The sequence below is a fragment of the Acanthopagrus latus genome, chromosome 23, assembly GCF_904848185.1.
Source record: "Acanthopagrus latus isolate v.2019 chromosome 23, fAcaLat1.1, whole genome shotgun sequence".
NCBI lineage: Eukaryota > Metazoa > Chordata > Actinopteri > Spariformes > Sparidae > Acanthopagrus > Acanthopagrus latus.
In genome coordinates this window covers 2014454-2041339 of record NC_051061.1, presented here as the reverse complement: position 1 = coordinate 2041339, position 26886 = coordinate 2014454, and the positions used below count along the sequence as shown (strand labels likewise).

General features: G+C 39.3%; 1 protein-coding gene across 2 annotated transcripts in view; it reads left to right on the top strand.

The window, feature by feature from the left end:
• Window positions 1-26886, top strand: part of igf2bp1 (insulin-like growth factor 2 mRNA binding protein 1) — a 61179-nt gene that overhangs the window by 15194 nt on the left and 19099 nt on the right. For both annotated transcript variants that reach the window (XM_037088827.1, XM_037088826.1), the window contains exon 3: window positions 24123-24171. In XM_037088827.1, the coding sequence (XP_036944722.1) occupies window positions 24123-24171 (49 nt within the window). The remainder of the gene's footprint in view (window positions 1-24122; window positions 24172-26886) is intronic.

The following is a 26886-nucleotide window of genomic DNA, read 5'->3' as shown; positions in this document are numbered from 1 at the left end:
CACACCGTCACATACATGAGGAGCGATGAGCAGTGAAGGGGAAGAAGGAAAGACCAAGAAATGAAGAGAGAAAGGAGGGAGGGTTGTAGGGGGGTTGGGGCCCCAGGGGTTGGGTCTGCATGGTGGAAGGGGCCCCTTGTGTGTGTGTGTGTGTGTGTGTGTGTGTGTGTGTGTGTGTGTGTGTGTGTGTGTGTGTGTGTGTGTATGTATGTATGTATGTATGTATGTATGTATATGTGTATATATATGTGTGTGTGGGTGTGTGTGTGTGTGTGTATGTAAAGAAAATGTGTGCATGCACATGAAGTAGAGCCGCCCTGCGGCATATAGTAATGTTATCCAGAGATACTGGAAGGTGACATCTTTTGTGCGTAATTAAGAGTTTTTAATGAATGAGGGCTCTTTTTTTGGTCAATCCTGGGTTTCAAAGATTGCCTTTCTTTTAATGAATCACCAAATGCCTAATACGTATATACCATATATACTTATTAGAGTAGGAGTATACTGATAGAGAAAATTTTTTAGTGTTTGCATTTATTCTTTGTTCATATTGTCAGTTCAGGCTCAAATATATGAAATCTGTCCCCTTTTCTTGAAAAATAGGCTGTTTACTATTGAAACCGTCTTTAATAGAAATCTCTACATTTTCTTTCAAAATATGAGTTCTGGGATTTAAAGTAAAATTGTGACTAATCAAACTATCTGCATCAAGTTTGATCACACCACATCTACAGTGTCAGTTATCTATTTTCTTATGTCTTGAAATACCTAGATGTACATTATAATGTCCCCATGGGTTTAACTCTTATTTACTCCCATTTTGAAAAGACTTCCACGAATATTAATATTATCTCATATGTAGCATGGATACATGCTTTTACTATACATACACTCCATTTATGACATGACTGTCAGTCTTTTCTCTATTGCATCAGGATGACCTGTGTCGTAATTTATGGCTTTCATAGTTACTCCTCCCACATCTCTTTAGAAATTCCAATGTGTATAAAAACACGATCTAGTAGTAAAAGGGGTATGGGCTCTACCATTTTCCCCCCCTTTTTCTTGGTTTAATTAAGGGATGCCATTAACAACTTAATCCTAAATATATTGATCCAATTCTGATGCAGGTATCCATTAGCATGTTTGCGAAAAACAATTGCTAGTCCTGTTTTAAATTGGACTGTCACCTTTCACACAAAGCAAAACCAAAAGGGCCTTTTGGGGATGTGAAAGAAACTGTTAATGCTAAAATCATTTTGAATAAAATACATTTTTGGGTTTCCAGTATGTTTTTACAAAAACATAGGGAAAGAGGAAGATAAAGCCTGACTGGTAATTTAATATTTGATAATGCACCAACACTGACAAACCTGTTATCCATTTGATCCACTGACATTGTGCACTAATTGATAGCAGCATGAACATATCATGGTCCTTCAGAGTCAATGTAATAAAAAATATATTTTTGAAGAGCTCTGGTTTCAAGGACTGAGTCTTACCTAACTGAGTGAACACGAGGATTGAACAAGATACCTTGCTGTTATAGTGCTGTCTCCCTGTTTGACTTTTCATTACAGGAAAAAATTAGAAATACATGTACAAATGGAGTGCACACAATTTTAGATTTTAGAAACATTTTACTTTCATGGCTTTAATGCTAAAAGAGGGGTTAGCAACCTTTTGTGCACCCTTCACTCTAGAGTACAATAGTAATATGAGTATGTTTGTTTGTTTTTTTTTGCTGGAAACAACTAATTAAACCAAAGGTTTTATCTGTGAAACATTCATGTTTTTCATTTTTCTCCATTTCATATTTATGGTGTGGTTGGGTTTTGGCATTTAACTAGTAGGAGTCCCTGGTGCGGCAGTAAGGACATGATCCCTCACTGGCATCCTGACCGCCAACATTTTGGAATTTCTTTTACACTGATCTTGCCAAAGGTCAGCTAGCATTTTCAGCTCTGAATTCAATCAGTAAATGTAAATAATGATTGTGAATACTCTTATGTTTGAAGAGCTGGGTTTAGATTGAAACAAATATGCTCACTCACTCAAAATTGTCACACTTTTCACTGACTTTTTAGCTTCAGGTAGTTTCAGTAAATGCAAATAGTATGTTGTGCATAATAATACGTTATGGGATCATATTTTGGTAGGAAATGGGACACGATTCCACCCACAAGCTAATGTGTTGTAATTTCTCAATTTTTGAAAATTTAAATGAAAGTCAGATTGTTCTTTGCAATCAATTTCAGCTGCAAACAGATGCTTTTCTCACAACTGTCATTGTCATAGTACTTACCTTTTCCTTTTTTCAAAAAAAAAAAAAAAAATCTAGTAATTTATTTCTGTGCAGCATTTTAATCTAGGAGACATGGTTGGGTGAAATGAGCAGGAGGAACCAGCCAAAAGTATAAACCAATTGGATATCAGTTAGGAAGGGCAAGCAGTTTGATTGGATTGCACCCATAGAGGGGCGGGATTGTTGTAAAATTACTGATGCTTTCATTGGCTGGAGCTTTCATTCGCACCACAGGTACAGCAAGGTTTAAGTAGGATGAAAAAGGAGAATTGAAGGGAAATTATCATTTGTGCTTTGAGGGTGATAAATATTCTAACTAAAATAGGTTGGTATGTGTTTATTCCATGGCTGCTGTCAGATTCCTCTTACAGCCGTTTTCTTGTTTTGTTTTATTTGTTGGCAGTTTCAGCTAAAAAAGACCCAGAATCAGAGGCCTTTTCATCTTGTGGAACCTGTTTACACAAGAAGACATTTTTGACAACTTCAGCTCAGGAGCTACACAAACATAACTCCAATCATCAGTTTTGTCGTGAATGCTGAGAAGAAATATGATGACAAAATGATTATTTCAGCTGGCATAAATGTTGAGAGACTAGGCAGACATCTTCAAGAACCAGATTTAGCAGATTGGAGAAATTATTTTTCTTTTTATATTCTTCACTTTTCTTTTTTTTTTTCCAAGTTTAAATGGCATTCTGGTCATGAGACTCATTCAACACATTCCTCACAGCGAGCATGATTAGTTCAAGTCAGAAAAAGACCAAACTACATACAGAAAGAAGTCAATAATTTTTTGTCTCTGAAAATTTAAATTTCACAGCTGTTAAAGAGTCATACTTTAAATTAAACCAAAGCAACAGACCATCATCTCTGAATACAATCTTAAAGTATGAGTAGTTTCATATCATCTAAAAAAAAAAAAAACTTTATTGAAGACAGGACTAGTTCAGTCAAAACTGATTTTGTTTTTATACATAATTTACGCGTAAATACTGAAAACAAATGTCTTTATTCCTGCTTCAAGATTTAGATTTTTTTCTTATTAATTTGGAGAAATGTGTTTTAGTATTCATGTGGTCTACTTGAACTTCACTTCCTCTCTGTTTATGGAAATAAATCTGAGTTGAATTTGTTGAGACTTTTTGTCTTCAGCAGGCCTGTTGTATTCACACAGCAAGACAACGAAACACTTTGCCTCTTTTAATCAAGCTTTCTGGACTTAAAAGGATTTAACACAAAATAAACCAACAAAACGATGCAGAAATGTATTTACTTTCAAAATAATTGTTAAACTTGTTTCTTAACCCTCTTAAATAAACAGATTTTCTTTGTTGTTGAAAAATTAGGTGAATTAAGAAAACCAATCCCTGGTCAGAATTATAATTCTCACTTATCTCCTCTACAGTTTTCATTTATTCTTCCTGTTCTTGACCTTTCACCCTCTACCTCCCCCCCAGTCAGACCACCACAACATGGGCCAACATTAGGATTCTCTGTGTGTATGTGTATGTGTGTGTTCGTGGGAGGAGGGGTGGCATGCACCTTGGACCCAAATTCTTGACATTTTTTCAGCAGTAATGAGAAAGAAACTGGAGATTAAGGATCCTATAGAGAATGCATGCTTCTGATTCGCCAGTAGGCTTACCGTACTGACCTCTGATTGGCTGAGAGGGGTTCTATAGTTGCTTTTTCCATATAGAACTTCCTGCCCCGTCCTCTTCCTGGTTGCTGTGTGTGTGTGTGTGTGTGTGTGTGTGTGTGTGTGTGTGTGAGCAGTTAACTGCCAGCCTTCCAGCAGTTTGTCTGTTTGACCCAGACTGTCTTTGTTTATTTTGCCTCTTGCGGTCTTGATCTCTTGAGTTGCTTGAATGCATTAGTTCCTCCGTCATTACAGATGAAATTATCTTGATTCAGAAATAAAACCAAAGCAACCCTAAAATACTTTTATAAGCATTTTTTATGTGAATGCCTCTGACAAAAAGACCTGATGGTCATCTTTGCATTCACTTTAATTTGCCTTTTTTGAGTGTCAGTTTTTAGCTAACAATCGGCTTTTCTCCAAACAACTGAGTTCTTCCTCCCTGCTCATCTTGCTATCCAGGGACATTTGTACTGTCATTTCACTAAGAGTGAAGTCCGTAAAAGGTTGAGTGTAACGTAAGATAAAGAATCGGTTTGAGTGGGTTCTGGTTTTGTAAAGCAGTGACTGAGTTTGTATTTTGTGGATGCTTCCTTAATTGAAATGAATTTGTTAGGATGGAGGGTGGTCTTGGAATTAAGGAAACATTGAGTCTTTTGTTTCCCAAAAACAGATGCAAATGTACCAATAACTCGATAGGATTTAATAACACATAAATATACAAATATAAAATCTACATACATTAATTTGAACCTACCAAATAACATATCATAATGACAATGATCTTCATGCCTTCCATAAGTGTATCAAACGATATGTAAACTACATTTCTGTACCATTTACACATTATTTTTCAACTTATAAAGGTTAACCCTGTATTTACATGTCTAACCAATAAAAAAATTGAATGGATGAAACATTCAAACACATGCTGTGTAACTGACTGATGGTCAAGTGCAGCATCACCTGTAGATCAAAATGTAAATTTAAAGGGTACAACAGTGAGCATTTAGCTTAGGAATTTCCTTTAAGTAGGGTCACGATTCTCTAAATTCACAATACAATTCGACTTTTCATTGTAGGGTCATGATTAGATTCAATTTTAGTTTTAAACTCTCATTTAAACTAGGCCATTGTCAGACAATATAATCAAAAGTGTAAGTCTGGTATAACCACCATACAGGCGATATCACATTTAAATTATTAATTTTAAAGTTAATAGTACTTCACCAGTCAATCAGGAACACATTAATAAGCACAAACAGAGTCACACGATGGCAGAAGGGTACTGTACAACCGCAGTTTGAGTTTCTTCACCCAGCATACCAGATGCATACATGTAGGCGATGGTAGAGGATAAAAAACATATTGGTAGAGTCACTGCTTTTCATTTCAATACTTCAAATTAAATTAAATTTTGATTTAGAATTGAAATTGTGACACCCCCAGGGTAGCATGGTCCAAAGACACTGATATGTCCTGACTTATAGTGTGGGTCAAGCTGTAAAAATGCTATATCACACTTCCCATAATGAAACTCAATGGCATGTTTTTGTCAGATCCTAATTGCCATAAGGAATTAAAGGTCCATGTCTTTTAAACTTCACACCTTAATTCTTAACCAGAGATTTTCATCTAAAATGTCAATTCTCATGAGGTGGGAAGTAATTAAGCACAAATAGCTACTTCATTACTGTACTTAAGTAAATGTTTCAGGCATCTGTGCTTAAAGACACAGTATTTACTTTCCTGACCACTTTTGTCTTTCCCTCCCTACATCTGAACACAAATATCTGAACCTCTCCTTCTCACATTTTGGCAACAATACACACCACCATCCCAACATCACAAGACTGATATCGACCTATCAGTGCACATCATGCACAGCAGACGTAGTGTGACGTAACGGCGTAAGATGGAAACAGACAGAGAGGGACTGGAATGGAAAGAAAAGGCTCGTACTAATCAGCTTCAGTTAGCTTTGCACAGTAGGATACTTTTTACTTTGAGTACTTGTCCTTAAACTAATGAATGTTTGTGAAAAATGTAATGTTACTCATATTTTGAAAAGAAGAGAAACATGAATTCGACAGGCTTTTACATCCTGCTCTGTCTGTAGGAGCTGTCAGTCTGTATCAGTATATTTAGTTGCTTTTTAGCTTGAAAATCCATTCTCAGTGATGTCTGATTACAGAGCTCATACAGAACATAAAGACATCTATTCATTTTCATTGAAGATATGCAGCTTCTCATGATCCCTGTGCATTTTTACTGGGTCACATGCTGTGGTGATCTCTTGCCTGATGGCTAAAATGGTTTAGCACTGAAGGATTATGGGTCTTTAAAATTGCAATGAAATATGTTTTGTGAGAGGTTTATAAAACAGCAATGTTATCTATCAGTAAACATAGAGTAACCAAAATGATTTGCTATAACTGCCTGCTTTGATGTGAAAGACGGAATGCTCCACATGGAAATACGTCTCACAAGAGATATCCACATGTTGTTGTTTACTCTGTGACTGGCAGCTAACATGTTTCAGTAAAGATTAGCAGGAGATCTTGTAGATTGAATCAGTAATATATGTTTCAGTTTGAAAGATGAGAATGGGAATAGCAGGTGTGGTTGAATCGATGTTTAGTCCAACATCTATTTTATTGTTGTTTTTCCATAAAGTTGGGGAATGTATAAGCAAAAAATAAAACAAAAACACACACACAATGTTTGTTGGTTAAAGGTCTGATTCCTTCAGTACATTGTGATGAGTATCATTGAGCTGCAGAATGCTCCCAACTTGCATAAGTACAGTAGAAATTGTTAGTCTCTTTAGACAAAATAATAGTCGGATAGCTGTAACGTTAGCAGGAGGTAACTTGTGTCTTTTCTCAACAAAATGCTTTGAGACTGCATGCACTATATTTAGACACAGAAAGATGTGTTTTTTTAGTCCAAAATGGACGTGTAGCATCTTGGTCTCTGTATTTTCAGATGACTCACTAAGTGTGGCTACTCTAACACGCCTCACCATGTCTGTCTGTCTGTCTGCGCTTCGTCTCCAGCATGTTTCTGCTGCTGATAGTCTGCATGAGCACAAAGTTCATTAGCTTGAGATTTACAAAAAGGAAGAGGAGAGAAAGATCTTTTTGAGTAAAGATGAAATCTGTGGTTGGATTTATCTGTAAAGCCTTCATGCTGTACACAATGACAGCGTGTAATGTGTTTGTAGACTCCATAAAACACTGATTAAAACCTTTCATTGATGGCTGTGTTTAGGAGTCAGGATTTTTGCAGCAACACATCTGTAGTGAAAAATGGATGAGGAAAATTTAGTGAAAATGGGATGATGGTGTTTACCTTTTGTGGGCAGATCATTACACAAAAATGCCTTTACAACAAAGAAAATTATTTTCATATCCCTACCTTGGTTGGCAAACAACAGAATTGTGCTTCCAGTCAATTGGCTGGTTGCTTATCCGTGTTTGGGTCCCTCCTGCTTTCCTTCTGTTCTCTAAACCCTGTCTTCTAAATTAAATGAAATAAAAGCCAAATTTTCTATTTATTTGTTCTAATTTACGTATTTTCTGTGTTTGTCTGCAGCCCAAATGCTACAGTACCTGTTGAGGCCAACACTAATTTGTTTATTAAGAAGACAATCAAGTCCCATTTTTTTAAAAAACATCACAGTTCACGGTGCCCTGCAGTGATTTAGAACTGGACCTTCATAGCGTTGGGGAACAACAAAATCTGACATATCCTGACTTTTAGTCCCTAGTTTGGTTCAAACTGGATCCTACAGTTGACAAAATGCAACTCCATGGTGATTTTCTTCTACACCCAGACTGCCTAGAAATGGCCATGTCTTTCAAAGTCCACTTTAAGTTCACAACATGTGTTTTTTGTTTAAAATGTTCAAATGTGAAGCCCAAACTGAAATGTTTAGTATTTTCTCAAACTTCACAGAACTGCAAATATCTACATTAACCCTTAAAATTGGTGCTCACTGAGAGAGTGACAGGAAGCATAAAAAGGTGTCCACTTAAATGAATTGTTTTTGTCATTTTTTAGGCCCTAAAGAGTTTCCTGATAAATCCACTATGGGCTGTTTTTGAAAAAACATGTAGCCAATGAAGTGTTTACAGAGGGCTGAAAGATATGTATTCCCTGTTTTTTCCTTAAAATACAAAGTTGAATTCATAAGCAGTACAGTGCATGGTTTCTCAGTTCAAAATACTTATGCTATATTCAGATAAGATGGCTGAATCCTTCGTCTGGTGTGACCAGTAGCTTAAGGTGGCTAATGTTTAGATATGTTTTGCAGTAGGATAAATTACTGATTTAGTCAGTGGGACCCCCCATATACAGCTGGGTCCCAGGTACAGCATTTAATGTCCAATCGTACTCTATGGGCTGAATTCACATACTGATATGGATCAAGATGGCAGGAGGAGAGGATCTACTTGACTTTGAAAGAAAGTTCAGTGTGGGGGCACAGATAGCACAGACTGCTCAACTGGCTCATGTTTCAATAGGAACCGTGACTTAATTTACATTTGCATCTATGGGAAATCTGCTTGTGTGATAGTAATTAATTAATCAATTAATTAGTGAGATATGTAAGGAAAAATAGACGACCAGCTCTTACTCAGGTGACCTAGAACATCAGTATAGGACATGATCAGACTGCCAATAAGAACAGCCTGTCAGCAATTACATAGAGAGGTATATTACTGTAAGGATGTGGTGCATAAACCCCTCATTACAAAGATGAATGCACAATTGAGAATCACGTGGTACAACAGCCATAGATACACAGAGATGTGGAAAAAAAGCTCTGTTATTCTGTGGGGGCATTTCGCCCCATCCATGGATCTTGTGGGCTCACTGAATAGTTTCATGAATATGAAAATGATGTGAGTCATATGCTATGGCTTTTTCGCAGTCACCAGATCTCAACCCAACTGAACACCTATGGATTAATTTGGACTGACATGTTTGGCAGCGCTCTTGTAGAGTGATTCAATCTCAATGTATATTCAAACATCTTACGAAGACTCTTTGTGTTGCTTTTTCTGTAATTTGTCACCCATCCATATGTTCGAATGTAAACAGTTGCTTTAATGACATTACAGACGAAAAGGTAAAACAAAGTGTGTTACTGTTTTATCTATTGTTGTCTTTCTCTCAGCTTCCTTCCTCATTCTCTCTCTCTCTTTCTACGCGGGGATTCTCAAAGAGTTAAAATGGAGGCTCTGCCTGCTGGTCACATGTCTGACACACAGGCATGTGCTGCGGCCACGCGCACACATACGCACATGCAAACACTCACGCGCACACATGCAGACATGTATGAGCTGCAGTGAGAGGAAGTGAAGGGAAAAAGAGCGAAGAAGATGGGGTGAGACACAGAGAGAGAGGAGCCCCTCCCCCAGCGCTGTAATGGATTATACCTCCCCTTTCCTCCCACACACACTCCCTCCACCTCTCTCCAAAGTGGGTGTGTGCAAGCCGGGGGTGTGCCATATCACATCCACTGCACTCACTCACGTGGTTTTGGAGGTCTGTATGTGTGTGGAGGGAGGTGTCGCAGTAGTTGTACATTGTGATGCTGAGTGGGAACCTTCAAGAAAATACTGTGTGTGTGCGTGTGACAGTTTGATGGTCTCACTTATCTGAAAATGAAAGGACTTGTTCTAACAGTAGGATTCATTATTCTGGGAGGGAAAGAAACAAACACCACCTACTCTGACAAGATGACTGACAGCTTCCACAAATGTATTTTTAGGCAACTGAGGAACAAAAGTCCCTGACTGGCAAACTGACAGCATATTTACTGATTAAATGCCTTTTTTTAAAAAACAACTATTGTACAATTAAGCTAAAGAAATGACTTTAATTTTTGGGATTACTGTTTGGATAAGCCATGATTTTACTAAAGAGATGTCCAAGTGTATATGTGAGGTAATAGTCTACGTATTGGATCTGAGCTGGAAGGGAAACAGAGAGTAGAACACCAGTCGAGATAATGGCCCAGTTTTGAAGAAGAAAGGTGAAAGCCACCCTCAGTTTAGATGCTGCCGCCCTCACTCTTCTCATCCCCTCAGACCCACTTGCGGCTGAAAACAGCATTTCCTGTCACAGGTGTTACATGTTGTGGATGATGAAAAATATACATGTGCAATTGGTAATTTGTTTTTGTTCTTTTTTTGTTTCTTACTTTTTTGTCTTTGCTCTTGTACACATTGAAAGATAAAATACATTTTGTACAACATGGCTTTGCTTAAGCTACTATAAGCAAACAAACAAACAAATGATGAGAGCTTCACTTATCTTATTGAAGTAAATGTAGTTGTTAATGAAGGACGCTCTGTTGAACAGATGTTACCTTCCATTTCTTTTAATTAGTTTCATTGATCTGAAAAACACCATTAGTGATTTTTTTTACAGACTTGTTGCTTATTGATATTCTCATGTTACTTTTTCCATACACACTCTACTGGTGTCACAGTATTAAGCATCTGAATCTACAGCCAATGTACAGCTTCAGTTTTTAGAAATTCCTCATCATTCATTAAATGTTGAAATAAGTGTAAAAAATATTGTCCTATGGTATTTGAAAAAGCATTTTCAGTCAATGGCACAACTGGACTAAATCTGTACTGCAGTTACAAAGGCAGAAAGTATCTTACCAATAAATGCATATTCAGGTTAATACACAATGTGAAAAAAGCAAAATGCTCTAAATTCAATGTAAACTTTATTCCTCCACCACGCAGAAATGATGTAGGGCAGAGTTTGTTTTCACACTCATCTTCTACGGGGGAAAGTTTACGAACACGCATTATCTGAGCAACATGTTGTTCCATTTCAGCTAGTTAGCAGTGTGAGGTGCTAATTTGAAACCTCCTCTACACCAGGATTGTATTTTTAAAACAAAAATCTGTCACCTGTCATAGTGTGGCTTTCTAAATCAGAATGGAATCTACATTTTAGAATATGTTTAGCTAGGTCTGAGAACATTTCTGTTTAGAAGAAAAACATGAGACACCAATTATTATTCAGTATTTTTATGTCTTAAAATGTGTATGGATTGGATCCTTAATTTAAACATATTTTCATTATTTACATAATATGTACAAAATGTCAGAAATAAAAACAAATTACAAAATTTACAAGAAAAACAATTTAAGACAAATGATCAAAAGAAAAATCAGATGTGAAAAGAGGTGGTGTTAAGATGGTGTTAAACAAATACGAAAATATAATGTAAAGCTAAAAAATTAGATAAATTAGGTTCTTAAGAATGTTATTGAGCAAACTCATCCACCGAGAAGAAACAGTCTAACGCTCTGAAAAAAAGCCAAGAGGAGGCCTTGGAGTTAAAACTGTTTTGTGTGGCAATTTATATGATGACACAACACACTGTATGTACAGTGACACCAGGGATCAGCCACCTGAAATCTTCTGTAAAAGTTTGGACTGACCCTTTCAGTTTATGATCTCAAAAATGTGTGAAAAGGCAGACGGGGACTTTGCTCTACTATACTATGATGATGCTGTTGTACATTGTTATATGATTTGTGTTGTTATTACAGTAGCAGTACAGCAGTAATTGTGCTCTAGTAGTTGTAGTATTTGCATCAATACTTTCTCTGCCCTGCTCAGGTTAATTAACTCTTCTATTTAAATTCTGTTTTAATCTTTGTATCCACCAAGATGAGCATTTCGTCAGTAACACTGCAGTAAGTCAGTCTGCTGAAGTCACATCAGTAGAGCAGAGTCGAGAGGAGCACAGTGACTCATTCGGCCCTCTGCCGTTCAAAGCAGCAAACCAGGGAATGAAATCCAAGGAGGCGAGGCTCCTGCGCTGTGTGTGTGTGTGTGTGTGTGTGTTAGAGACGGGCCCCTTTCCTTGCTGCTTTCCTATTGGCTGTTGTTGGTCCCGCCCTGTTCCTCACCAATTCAAAACAAAGTCGAGGCTGACGTCACACACACCGTGCACGCACACACTCACACATGCTGGCTCTCATTTAGACAAAGCAGGAACCCCTCCTTCCCTCTCGTCTTCCTCCTTCTCCCCCATTTTGTATTTTGAGAGGGGCGCTCGGAGGCCGGGCCCCTGTCCGCTTTCCATCCACTCAGTTGTGGAGCCACACCTTCTTCATCTGTTTTGTTTTGACAAAAGCATTATCTCATGTGTAAAGAAATGACTGTGTTGCTAATAAGAAGTGAATGGCAGAAGTGTACTTCAAATCATAATCGTCTGTATAGAGTGATCTTCTAAAAGATCTATCGAGATGATAATATTTCATAATTAATCATTTTCAACCAGACTTTATTATAAATGAATTAGTTAGAAAATTAGACTCCGTGGGTACAGCTTATGATTGCAAATCGTTGTGTTCAATAAAGATTAATTATTTGTCAATATTATTTATTATTTATTTATTATTTATACTGGCTGAATCCATCTAATAGGATTAATAAAGTTTTATTCCTAATGAAAACTTTTTTTTTTTATCATTACACTGTTTCACTAAGATACATATTATATTACAGTAAAGTGAGACACAGATCAATCAGTAAACTGCATGTAAAAGATTTAATGACTGGCCATTAAAATTATGGCAAACTTCATCAAATGTCATTTTGAGTTCTCATTCCAAATCACAAAACGGTTTGTTTATGTTTTCTGAATCAAACTACAAGGCTCAATTTAGTAGCTCTGACCCGCTCCACTCACGGGGAGTAAAGTCAGCTGATATGTTAAAAATAAATTGTGCAGAGAAATCAGCTGCTTTTCTGCACTGAGTTTCCTGCTGAATCTTAAACATCAAAAACAAGTAGGTTTCCGAGACTCTCTTTAGCTTTTTAACTGATTTAATAGATACAGTTGAAGGTAAGAATTAAAATAATTATACAGTTAAAAATGGTATACATCTATTAATGACATCCACACACAAAAAGATATTATGTAATTGTAACTCCTTTTCTCTTAGTAAACTTGTATTTCTTTCATTAAAATGATTAAAACTTGTTCAGTTGTTCTTATAAGTTTGTCTGAGAATGTCGCAAAAAATCATAAATGAGACTATTTAATGAATATTTGTTAATTTTGTAAATATTTTTGAATAATTTCACTTGGAGTTGCTTTCCACAAGTGCCTTAAAATAACTTAAATGTTACTTATACATTATGTAAAATTATCAACGATGACAAACTTATCATTCACATTTCAACAGGAAAATAATATGTAAGAACTTCCTTCAAAATAGTCCATTAGAAAACTCACTCGACTAAATAAAGTTTAGTAGGTTGATGATAGTAAGGAGACCAAACACTGAAAATGTACACCCCCCAAAAAACATTTTGAAATAAATCTTAAATAATTTATCTAAAATGTAATAACTTGATTTCTGACCATATAGGGTGAGCAATAATGTCACCCTATAATGATGGAACAGAATTCAGATTCACTGGACCGTTTTAGTTGTAGTCCTTAAATTATATGTTTTTGTTGTATTAATGTACTATTTATCTTTGTTTTTATCCTCAGGCTTATCTGTGAGATATCCCCATATTGTTTTAGCCCCCTGTCTTGCAAAATTTCCTTACCTTGTCTGAAGAAGATTCCTCTAATCAATGATTTAAATATAATGAGATTACAAATAAATGACATATTGGCTAAATGCCATTAATCCATTTGGGGAGTCAAAATCATTGTTAACACCTCAGTCTTCTTCTAAAGAAAAATGTATTTCCTTTTCTAAAATGTGTTCATCACATGGTCAGACTTTCTTTTAGGAAACAATCTAATTGAAAAGATGAATTTAGATTGACATGATTTAGTCGCTCTTGCAGTAGGGTGGGGGCCTGTTCCGTTTCTACTTCCTGACCTCCAGGCCATACTGGTCACCTTGCTGCTTTAATTAAGGAAGAAGTTTTGACTCTTTTCAAGGACAAACGCCTTTTATCACCTATCCTCACAGATTTAATTCCTAAGCCTTCCCTGTCATTAAACACATCACATGATAAGCTACACGCTCTCTGTCATTGTTATGAAGTTAATAAAATGAAGCCTACTTTGCAGGGCTCTGCCTAATTAAAAGCAGTTTCACCACAGCTGCACCGCTCTCGGTTCATTCAGCTTGATGCTATCTTTATGACAGCTAAGGTTCAGCACTGGGTCTGGAAACATTTCTGATCTTCAAAGACAGATGAGCTGTCTTTACAGCTGACTTTAGAACGTGTCTCATTGTTTTAATCTCTCTTTCGTCGGTTTCAGTGTTCTGCCACATAACAGCTCTGTCGGCTGAGCCTGCAGACTGGGAACAAATGTCGTCTCATTCAACAGCTTCATTCAGCTCGTCGCGCTCGGTGCTACACCCTCAGTGTTCATGTAGGAATCTACGGAAAACCTTTACCTGCCGTAACAGAGAACGCCGCGGGGAGCGAGCGCTGCTCCCGCTGCTAGAAACGGTTTGGTTTCTCTCAAATCACAGAGAAACTCTTCTGTTCTTCCCTCTGCGCTGCCTCGCTATAGCACAACCCCCCCCATGCTGTATTTCAGGCGTGAGCATTCATGGCACACATTCTATAGTATAACCCTCCCTCCCTCTCGGAGGCTGTACGCCGCGGCCAGCCCCTCCCATCCTCCCTCGCGCCGCTGTAGTAACTCGTGAGTAGTTTGTACACTTTGTGAATGGAGGAACGCGCTCGTGCCCGTCCGCTCTCCTCCACACATGCAGCGCGCGGGGAGAAAATGTCCGTTTCCAGACGATTATAGTGAATATTCTCAGTGGACTGTAATAAAACCTGAACACTCGCACTGTATCTGAACACAGACCGTTTCTGAACGGCTCCAGACTGAGAGATTAAAAACGACGCGCGCACACGGAGGGAGGTGTGTCCCTGCACAACGAATAGTAGACTACAGCTGTGACTTTAGTGCTATCCAGCAATTGTGTAGGTCATTATTGTGTGTGTCATATATATATATATATATATATATATATATATATATATATATATATATATATATATATATATATATATATATATATATATATATATATATAAAAATATAAAAATATAAAAATGTGTGTGTGTAGAATTATTAAACCGGTCTATCTGCTCCTATGTCTTACTGCCACCGGTCTGGTGGCAGCTGTGAGATGAAACAGATGGCTCAGATGAAGGCATTGTGCAGTTGCACTGGCTGAGACGACCCACAGCCCAACACACCGCCTGTGTGATCCCATGTTCATGTGCTGTGCTCGCCCCCCTCCCCCCGTCGTCGTCGTCCTCCTCCTATGTGCTCTGTTCTGGTGGATTCTCCGCTGTCATGTGACTGCACACTCATTGTAGTAAATGGGCGTTGGTCAAGATGGCCGCCCACTTGCCTTCACATGTAAGTTATGTGTGTGAGGGAGAGAGAGATGGCGTAGATTGAATCAGAAATCCTGGCTATATGCGGGGAACATTCTGGAAACACGCAAACTCTAATCGGAACCATCCGTCCTCGCCCAGCTCTCCTATCGAGGTTTATCGGCGTTCAGTTTGTCAGTCACTGATAAAGAAATACGAATGAGGAAGATGTGCGCCCGATTGAGATTACAAAGGCATTTAAAACTGTATCGGCCTCAGCCAGGGGGCTGTACCCTCCACCTTCCTTCTGACGTGCACACCTTCATTACTGTGTTGCGAGGTGCTCTTTGAAACAGACCACTCACCCGCATTCCCGTTTATATCCTAGACGCCCTGTACTGCAGTTAAATGAAATCTACTCTAAGTGTAATTTTGACATTTTAAGTTGATTTTAGAAATGTAAAGTCCACACTCGGACTGAACGCAGTGGTACCAAAAACATATACCTTTATGAGAGGGCTGAACGGTAAGGGACCCTCGCCATCTAGGCTTAAAATAAAAACACAAGTACAGACTCACTGCCCTCGTGTGGGCCCGCTATTCCCCCGCCCAGCGCTGTGCCCGTAACGTGAAATGGCTATAGGCATCACAAAATGGCGAGTAGGGAGAGAGGAGGCGCAACACAGCTGGTAGAAGAGCTGGTGAAGGTGTGGAGCACCTCTCCAGCAGCGTGCTCTCAGCTAACGGGCTTCAAATAAAGCGGTGGGGGGAAATGAAAGGCCACAGTCCACTATTTCTCAGCGTTTTAACTATGAATTTTGTCAACATCTCACGGTGGAGGTTTCGACGTTTGCGCAGGTCCACATAGGTTGCGACATGTATGCACAGACTCGTTTGTCAAAATGAAATGTGGCTTCTCTCTGGCAATAACGTCACAAAATAAGCCCTGAGCTGGACGCTGCGTATATTTATTTATTTTTTAATGCGGAAAGTATGTGTGAATATAGAACGGCCGGCGGATTCAGTTCCACCTCCTCAAAATGGAGATCGTCGGTACTCCAAAATGGAGGCCCGGAGCACGAGCTGCAGGCGGGGTCAGAGTGGAGAACAGAGCCTGAACTTTGGCCCGTACCGCTGCACCCCTCCTCTCTTTTACCCCAAATGAATTCCAGAACTGAGGCCTCCCTAGCCAACGTGTCGCCCACAACATCATACATTCTAACTGCTCCTATATCGAATTTTCTCTTGTTGCCCACAGCAGGAGAATGTAGATTTTTAACCTATAAAAAGTAACACAAAGATGGACACAAATCGAAATTTTATGAGTGAGTATTTAGTTTAATTCTATGTGTCTGCCTGTGTTTGTTAGCACAAGGTTCTGCATTCTTCTATATCAAAAGACAGTATTTATGTGACACACTATGTAGTGTCCCCTCATGTGACTGTTGTCTATTAATGATTATAATCATGATAATATTGAAAATTATTGATTTGTTAATCTATGCACATTGACTGAGAGAAATGCTATAGGCTGAGGCTTTTTTCTTACATATTCTTTTTTTTTTTTTTTTTTTAAATGATACTGAGCTAAGTAAATAATATATCATAGTGGTGAGGTATTGTAGTAATAATAAGTTTGTTAAAGTACAGAAAACATAAGGGAAAGATATTCAAGATACATACACACGCTGCACACTCAGCCACATAGATAAATATGGTATACTTGAGTGCCTCTGCAGAGAGCATTGAACTGTCCCCACTCCACAATGCTCATGGTGGCATCATTATTAAAATTTGATTGGCAAGATTCATCCCTAAGTAGGGTTTGGCAGACCAATGAGATTGCAGCAAGTGAGTAAGATGACCTTTCCCCTATAAATGTAAACCAATCATGGAGCAATGACTGCTATAATGGGGCCTCTCTCCCTCTGTCTGTCTGTCTGTCTGTCTGTCTATTTTATTCCACACTCATGCAGAATATTAAGAAAGGCTGTAACATTCCTTATGAAGCTGGATTAGATTAATACTGGTTGTGGGGATGTGGTGGTTATGTGGACTGATTTAAAGAGGAGGCACAGGTGCTGAGTTGACTGAGCAATGCACTCACTTAAGAAATCATTCCAAAGGATGTAGTAGAGCTCTGGGTATGGTATATGGTCACACAGGTCAGCATGTGGGTCATTTGTCTGTGACATCAGTTGTCAGACATCACTCGCCTATAGAGACCAATGCAGCAGTTGTCTTTTCCTGTGATTCAGTGCCTATTTCCCCCTTTAAATGCACATTTGCTCTTTTTCCTCTGTTTTTCACACTCATGCAATTGCACATATTTACAGCCTTTTACCTTCTCCGTCATTGACTGACAAGCTGCATACAGGTTAGCCAGCACTGAATCTGTCCCGCTGCATCAGTGCCTCCTCCTCCCTTGCACTTCCTCTTCTCCCTCACCCCTGATCCTACCGCCTCCTTTTGTTTTCTACCTCTCTCCCTCCTTCATTCTCCTGCCCCTACTGTCTATTTAAAGCTCTCATACAGTGTTACATCAACTGGAATATTCCCTCCAGCCTTGAGCACCAGGGGAGGGCTTTGAGGAGAGTCTCCAGGAGAGGGACTGGAGGGGAGTTAGGAATGGAAGAAAGGAAAATGGAGAGATGCAGAAAGGAGTAAGAAGACAGGCAATAAGAGGAGGCAATGGAGTCAGTGGTACAGAGATGAGAGAGATGAGACCCAGTTTGAATTTCTTGCTTTTGCAGAAATTCAAAACAATTGTTGAAACTATTGCTTGGAAAACTGTGATGGACACTTTCAATTCATATAAATGTGCAAAGTCTAAAAAGAAAACGTGTTTCCTCTAATTGCTATATGTTTTCACGAGGTGGTGCTACACGATCAGTAAATAAAAAGAGAACCAACACCCTCCTGTGCCTCTCGGTGGTGTGTTGTGGTTACATCCAGGTTTCTTTTAACGTGGATGAAAACTGACTTGATGGTAAGCGTTTTGATACATGTCTTCCCTCTCTATCATCTGTAGTAGAATCAAATGGTGGCTGTTCTTTATCTGACCTCAACTCTATCCTCTGCACCAATCATAATTCATGCAGTATCTAATTTACTTGCTGAAATGGCAAACTCTGCAGTATAGATGCCACAGTGAGGATGCTGGTGATGGTTTGAAGGGTCACTGGGTAGAGTTATAAAGGTATTCAGAGAAGATGGTTTGGTGGGATTGGATGAAAGGGATTTGGTTGGTAAAGAGGTTAGTGTGCACACTGGATGATTTTGGTATGTTGCCTCGACCCACTTGTTCGTCACCATTAGCAATAAAAAATTCATCTGTGATTTTATGCTGGCTAGATAGCTCTTATAAAATATTAACCCCCTGCACTTCTGTGCTCCTCTAGCCTGCAGCAGCGGTTTGCGTCATATTAGGGGACATTTGAGAGCAAGCTGTGCTGTAGGGGTTTTGTAATGGTAGCAGCTAATGTCTGCACTGGACACCTCGGCCTTGATATGTGTTTCATGCGCCTTTAATGTGACGGTAGTTAGAGAGCAGTAAAAACCTCCAGACATACAATTATCTTGTAACTTCCTCTTCAAGGGCAGTTCTCACCATGCTGCTACCAAGGGTTTCTCTCAACCAATGTAAACGCCAAAATTAGCCCATACACGTGAGTGGGGTGTGTCATATTTGATGACACAAATACAGGGGGGAAAGTAGAAAGCGTAATGCAGATTTAAGTTACATGTATGTCACCTCATTGCACTGGAAATGGTAGCTGATGAGTGATCTTCCTGATTCAAATCATTTTGCTAATTTCAGTTCAAAGATTCATCATCACCAACTACTGTATGTGTCCTTGTCATTGCTTTTTCAAAGGATTTTGCTGCACTGCCCATATTTGATTGTCTGTAGGGAAACTACAGCTAAACAATCAAATGTTTGTACTGGACCTTTCAGGAGAATTGTGGTGACAATTTGATATCTTGAGAACAGACCTCTAAACAGTTTTTCTTGGCAAACCAACAGTGTTAAAAGTTTTTTGTGGTATAGGCAGGTTTATGTGCCTGACCTTCAGAATGGTGCATTACATAACTCAAGTGTTCGTTTGCATCACTACCAACCTCCAAATGTGGCTTGACTGACCAGATATGTGTTATTGGGTATATACATTTTCCTATTGGTCCAGACTTTTTGATCATGTGATGCGAAACATACAGCTTTAAACTGGTACGGATAGGAAAGTGTCAACACTGACAGAAGACGGTTGTCTTGAAATTGTGCAGAGCCATGCCGGAGATGCCTTAAACCACGCAGCGTTCTTTCACTTTGTTTATTGAGTCTGTTATGCTGAATTGTTCAGTGCAGACCGGAGGCACTGTGGTTTATCAAGCTGCTTGTTGGTGAGGTCACTTGAGACCCTTGCAGACAGCAGCTAATGCTCAGTGCAGTGATACTGTGGATAAAAGGCTTTACAATGTATCGAAGAGCATTTGTGTAGCTGTCAGCTGGAACCGTTTGTATTCCTTTTACTGGGAATATTTGTCCGAGTGTCAGAGAGTCAGCCATGTCCAGCTGCATCATCTCGACGTCTGTTCGACTTATTGTGCAGCCTGATATTTGAGGAAACTTCAATGAACACAATATGTTTGATTTGAAACTGCAGATTACTGTATTTGGCTAGTGTCTTTTAAGCTGTCTCTGTCAAGCAGTTTGAACATCATTCAGTGGGTGCTGAATTTGAAGGAGAGACTGAAGTTAAAGATGTTTAAAAGTAACTGTGGCTACTGTATGGTCTGAGCCTGTCAGCTGGCTGATCGCAACTCATCAGTGATTTGAAAGAAGCAAGATGTCCCACTCCTTAGTAACCTCTGTTACTGAATTAACACTGTCTAATTCAGAATGTTATTGATTTAGACTTTTTTTCAACAAGTTGAACCTCTCCTGGATGTGTTCTGCTGAGGTATGAAATACCTGCTTTTACACTCTGATTTTTGTCTAAAAGTGGTAATCCCCAGAATAAATGTTAGTGGGTTTGTTAAAACTTTATGTTACCATTCGGGGTTTCTTTATGTTAAATAAAAAATAAATGCGAACAGCACTGTACTTATGGTTTGCTTGGGCTTGGCACAAAACTACTTGGTTAGGTTTAGGAGATGATTGTATTGCCACTAAAACATGTGGAAAATGTATTGACACATTGTAAAAAATATCCAGTGGTCTCTGCAGATGTTTAAATGTCAATTCGAACTGTGGTTTCATGCAGGCAGCTGTCGTGCCACTACCATCCCCTCCTTTCTCGCTACATGAGCTCATGTACATATAATGTGAATGTGATATGGAACATACTGTCGAGATGTTGTATGAAGTTGGTAAAGAACAACACATCATCACCTGCTGCATGAATGCCCTGTTAATGCGATCAGAATAGCTCTGCATGGAAGGGGGAAGGTCCTCACTCGTTGGTTGTCACTGTTTAACAATCTGTGTCTTTTGTCAGTTACAGGTGCTGTTGCAATTAGTCTTGTGGTTGCAACAAGCCTGGCAGTGTAATCAGCAATTAGCTCCATGTCACTGTTTCAGTGTTGAGTGTGTATCACTGCAAATCACGAGTTAAAGGAGCAACAGAGTTGGAACCTGTTAGTGTGGTCCTTACTGTGGACATGACTGCATTTAGGGATAAGTATTGATTTCGAAGGAAATATAGCATAATAAAGGTGAAAGGAAAGTATGTTGATGGTGATTTCGCTATTAAAAGATGATACTGATATATATATTGTTGAATTGGCTGCGAAAGTGTAGGACAAGGCCCTCACACACACTAACACACCTCACTGTGGTCCAAGGGACCCCTCTGTCTGGTCTGAAGGGCTCTAACCCTTGGCCTCTGACCCCTCCTAGAAGCATAGCCTTTCTCTCCTCTCCTCCACCTCCTCCTTGAGGACCACACTCTTTTCATTCTCTTGGCTTCTTTTCTTTCTTCTGCTCTTTCTCGCTGGTCCTTTGTTCTGCTGGAGGCTGGAGCTGAGCATGGATTTAATGCCTTCACAGCTGAGGGAACCTCAACAACTCCAGTTTTTACGTTCGACTTAAGGCATTTTCAAGCTTCATTGACAATGTGTTCCATGTTTGCATATCAACAGTGAGTGAGGGATGAGGGTCTCAGAGCAGATTTTTGATTCTTGTTTCATTGGCTCAAATTTATTTCAAATGGAACATTTGATGCTTATGCTATTCACTTCCATTTTGTTCAGCTACAATGCCATTTGTCAGGTGTATATATACAGTCAAAATAGGGAATTTAACATTGATAATCACTGTTGAGGCATTATATGTTAATGATACGCCTGATGTTAATGTGTGTTCATTGCTTCATGGTAATACAATGACATATCAGGGCTTTTGAATTAAAAAGTGGAAAATTATGATTTGAAGTGAATATTTAACATTTTGCTCAGTTTGACAGAGGGTGGTAGACCCAACATGGCAGGTCACCTCCATGTTGGTAAAAGGCAATGATAGTTAAAATGAAAAAAAAAAAAAAAAAATACGCATGAACTAGCGAGTAAGAAAATGTGAAGCATGTTGTTTTGTTGTCCATCTGCCCGCCCATCCATCTTCTTTGCCCGCCCATTCCTAACCTGTTGCCATGGTTTCAGCCAATTGGGTAGGCCATGGGTGGGCAGGCGGCGACGATAGGGGTCAAACAAGTTCACTGTTGGTGGCTTGATGGGGGTTGGGATGTGAGTGTGTGGGGGTGGACTGGGGCATTGGAGAGGATAATAGGGAGTTGATGTGTTGATAAGGTGGAATTTTGCATTTGTGTGTTGGGGTCATGAAGGTTTTGATGTGTATGGTGGAAGTTATGCTAGTGGAGGGGTGGTGAACAGGTTTGTTTAATATGGGTTTGGCAGGTTGTGTGATTACGCTGGTGATTATAGCTGAGTATTGATTGAAAATCAAAGGGCTTTGCCACTTTTTTGCATGGGGGATGTCAGGTATTTTGGATGCACAAAAGACTATTCATCTGTGCTGGAACCTCCTGGGGGTTAGGGTGGGGTTTAGCATGTGAGGTAGAGATGGGGGTTGGTTGTTGTTGGGGTTTAGGGCCATTGATGCTCAGTTGGGTGGGTGCGGGGTGGATAAGGAGCGGTAAAGATGGTAATGGGTGGTAAAAATGGGTTTCACATTTCTACATTTCAACACAAGCAGCATCAGTAAGAAGGCCAATGGTCAAATGTGCAACACCAATGCAACAGATGTAAACATTGTGCTGTGAAGGGATGGCTTTCAACTGGACTCAGTGTCCAGTTCCTGAGAATAATTTAGCTTTTTAGTTTTAACACTTTTCCAAGAACCTAGATGTATTTTCGCAGAGTTTGATTTTTTTTTGTTGGAACAGAGAACAGAGATTAAAAAGCTGAAATAAATGCTATGAAATGTGAAGGAATCCTTTTTTTCTGTATAAGGATTTACCAAATGGGAAGCTACAAAGACGATGCTCAAGAATTTGATTCCCATCAAGGTTACCAGAAACCAAAGGAGTACTCTGTGTTCTTAATGTATTAAATGCTAAAGAGGGCGGAGGGTAATGACTGTGGACGTCCATGTGTTACTATTAAGGACAAGACCCTGCCAAAAAAAGTGGCTTCAGTAATAACAGGAGGCATGCAACAGACCTGTCTGCACCAAAACTCAAAAACTGATGAAATACACATGATACAGGATTAGGATGCACTCGCTCACAAACACGACTGCCACGCTTCTATTCAGTGGACTACCCATCCCCCACTGTGTGCGTGGGTGGTTGAGCAGGAAGCTGTCCCACTGCTTACTGTTGATTCAGTGGTCTTCTCCAACAACTGGAGCTCAGGCCCCTTCATGGTAGACTACAGCAACCAGGGATGTAGGTTGAAGGGTGGTGGGGAGGTTTTTGGGCACCCCTGCCCCTCACCTACCTGCAGAGATGTTTTAGTATAAATGTCAGAAACAGGATCCATACAGCAGCTAAGAACAAGACGTTCCTAGCAGTTAATCGTGGTTCAGAGAGATAGTGGTACAGATGGTGTAGGGGATACCAGGACCACATAGTAACCACACTGCAGTATCTCCCCAAGACAGACAGAACCCCAATCCAATTTTCCTGGAACTCTACTGCTCAGTGTCTACACAGGGGCTAACCTTCATTGTTACTTCTTCTTTGATTTTGGTTTGGTCTGGCCCCCCGCTTTTCATCAGGTAGCTTACAACAACATTAAAAACAACAATTCTTTTTTTTTTGTAATGTTTGAACATAATGGTGTTGTTGAACAGTGAGGTCACCATTCACAGTCAGCTTTAGCTCCATACACAATAGGTCAAATGTGGTTGGACTTGTGGTCAGTGCCCGGTATCATACACTGGGCTTGTGTGTAAGTTGAACCTGTTAGAGCTAATGGATGGAGTGAGGGGATGGGGTTGATTTAGTGTTGTATCAAAAGAAGTCACTTCAAAAAGACTCTCTTCCAATCTCCACCTGTTTGTCTCTCAAGACACGTTCTGGCTTCATTCAGTGGCCTCTTCTTCTCACTTGCTTTCATCCCTTAACCCTCAGCCTAACACAGTCAGCAGAGTGTTAGACCTGTAATTAGTGTACCGTTTCAACACACCCACATAGTAAATTTCTCATATGCACTGTGCTTGCATGCTGTGTTTCTGAATTATTTACATGTCCTATTTTATTTGTTATTACTCAAAAAGTTTCAGACCCTTCTTTTTCTGTTTGCAGACCTTTTTAACTCGCTAATATCTTCCCCACTTTCTTCTTCTCTCCACAGGACCAGGAAACTGCAGATCAGAAACATTCCACCTCACCTGCAGTGGGAGGTTAGTCCCTATTTCCTCCATTATTTTTCTTGCTGGGATCATTTAGGGCACACACAAACTAGGCAATCTGTACTGTGCCCAATCACTCTGGACCTCCAAAGTCAAGTTGTTTGGCTAGTGTGAGAGCTCCGTACCGTCTTCAAGCGTGTAACACTTTCTTGGCCCTGGCACGGTTATTATTATTATTATTATTATTATTATTATTATTATTATTATTATTATTATTATTCTGGCCTATTTCTGGACTTTGAATGGGAGCAGCTGTAACGCAAGCAATTTCCCCCCAGGCATCAATAAAATATTTCTGAATCTGATTCCGATGTACAAGAGGTAACCATGCTCAGGGCCAGTAGTGACTGGAGCAATGTGAGTGCAGGCCAGCAGGGAACTGGGGAGGAGGGACAATGTTACTTCAGCAGGTATGGAACAACTGGGCCAAGTGTGATTGTGCCCTACAGTCTGCTACTGTGAATTGCCAGTAACCACACCACATTGCTTCTACCCACAACACAGTTTTTCAGCACGTGAAATTAGTTGCTTTAAGTTGTATGGATGTAATTTTTCTGAGAAAACAAAACCACAACAACACTCAGCCAAGCATATGTGACTACAATCAACTAATATGGCTTCAAATCTGCATTCTGTCTGTCCATTTCCATAGCCATCTCACTTTCATCAGTAACAGTTTGAGTTGAAAAAAGTGCAGTGTAAGTGCAGACAAGTGAAGAAACAGAATTGATTTTCTTCTTTAATTCAAGCTCTGATTTTTATTTTTAATACACAGACATTTTAAAATGTCAAACAGTGTACTAGCTGAAAAACAACAAAAAACTGTCCCCTCATATCATATATTTATTTAGTGTTTTGAATGAACCAATGCCCTTTGTGGCCAGCTGATCCAAATCTTCCAATCAGAGGGATCATTTAAAGTGCTTGTTTGAAACACTTTCCATGTGGCTATGGTTACACTGTTTCCACCCCAAACAAGCAGTGGTACAGATACCTTCATCACCCAAAAAACAATTAACAGAAAAAACCCTCAAGCCAGCAACTGCTGTTCACCACTGTTCACATTTCTAAATGTGAAACCACTGGTTATTTTTAGATCTCGGGACATTTTCCAGCCCAGTTTGTGGCGGCAAAAGCTGTCGCAGCAAAAACTCTTCCTTCCCATACCTGTTTTTTGTCTATCTATCTATCTATCTATCTATCTATCGATCTATCTATCGATCTATCTATCGATCTATCTATCTATCTATCTATCGATCTATCTATCGATCTATCTATCGATCTATCTATCGATCTATCCTTTTTTTACATTTATTTTTTAACATTTATTCTGGTGTTTAGGTTGTATTTTGGAATTTTGCTTATCAACAGGTGTGCTTAATTTTCACCGAGTAAGTCTGTGGCAACACTTTGCTTTTTCCCTGCTTAGGTTTAGGCACAACAGCACTTTATTAGGGTTAGGCAAAGATCATTGCCACAAACACCTCATATCCTAACATCTCATCAAATATATCCAGGCTAGGCAGCCTTCTCGCCTAGCTTCTCTCCTGACAAGTCAGCTCATATACATGTAATCTGAATGTGATGCGATACGGATGGTAGAAATGTAAAAATTATTTGTGTGAAAAAATTAAAATGTAAACATTTGCTCAAGTGTAACACGTCACTGTTTTATTCTACTGACAGGGCTGGCTTGCCATATGATAGAATCCTTTTACATATCCTCTTCCTTCACATCTTTTTGATGTGTAATTAAGGGTTTATCTGCTCAACCATTTTTGTAACTTTCAAACACAGTCAATCTGACTTTCACAGCCATGTCATGTAGGGTTATGTCAGCTGTGTTGAAGAGGTAAAGCAGGGTTTCAGTTCTCTCTTGCAAGCCCCTTTTTATTGTTTTTGACAAAGCTATTTCCTGGATGGACAGTAGTTGTAAGAACCATTCCAGACTGAGTGTAACACCTTTTCTCATATAATGTCTCTGTCACAGTTTTGAAATAAGTACAATTCTTCCTGACACTAATGATGTTCTTTTGGAGAGAATTTGTTTGTTAATTCGTTTAACAATACCTATAATCAGAATCTTGGTTCCACTCAATACACTAAAGAACAAAACATTTGTGTTAGTTCTGACTCAGACTTCAAGTGCCAGTCAATACCCGTCTTTGTGAAGCAGAGGGAGAGGAGTGATGTAAGCAATAAAAGCCTAAACATGTCTGACTTGCAGCATAAAGCAAGAGTCATATCATGACTGTATCAGAATTAATGGCCAGAAATGTGAGATTGACATGAGTCATGTTGTCAAAGAGGTGATAACCATGACTGCCACACACACCTGCGTTGGACATTGTTTATCTGGTAGGAAGAAGTTATGCTAGCTGCCATGCTCACTCTGAGAATCTTGCTCAGTGTCTGTGATACTGAAAGGTTTGGAATAAAGCTTGTATTGCCAGCCAGGCTGACCCTGCTGCCAACATGTCCTTGAGGGGTTTATGTGTGGTCTCATGTGCCTTTGTCTCAGCAGGCTGGCAGTGAATAATGGGCCACACATCTCTGTGTAGATATATATGATGGCTCCAACCAAAAAGAAAATACTTTGAGTTAAGCTGGAGGTCTTAGTGCAGCTGGGAGATGAATCCAGTGGGTGCCCAGTGACTAGAACTGCACAATAACTAATAGTCATGTATTGATCTACTTAGGGGAAAA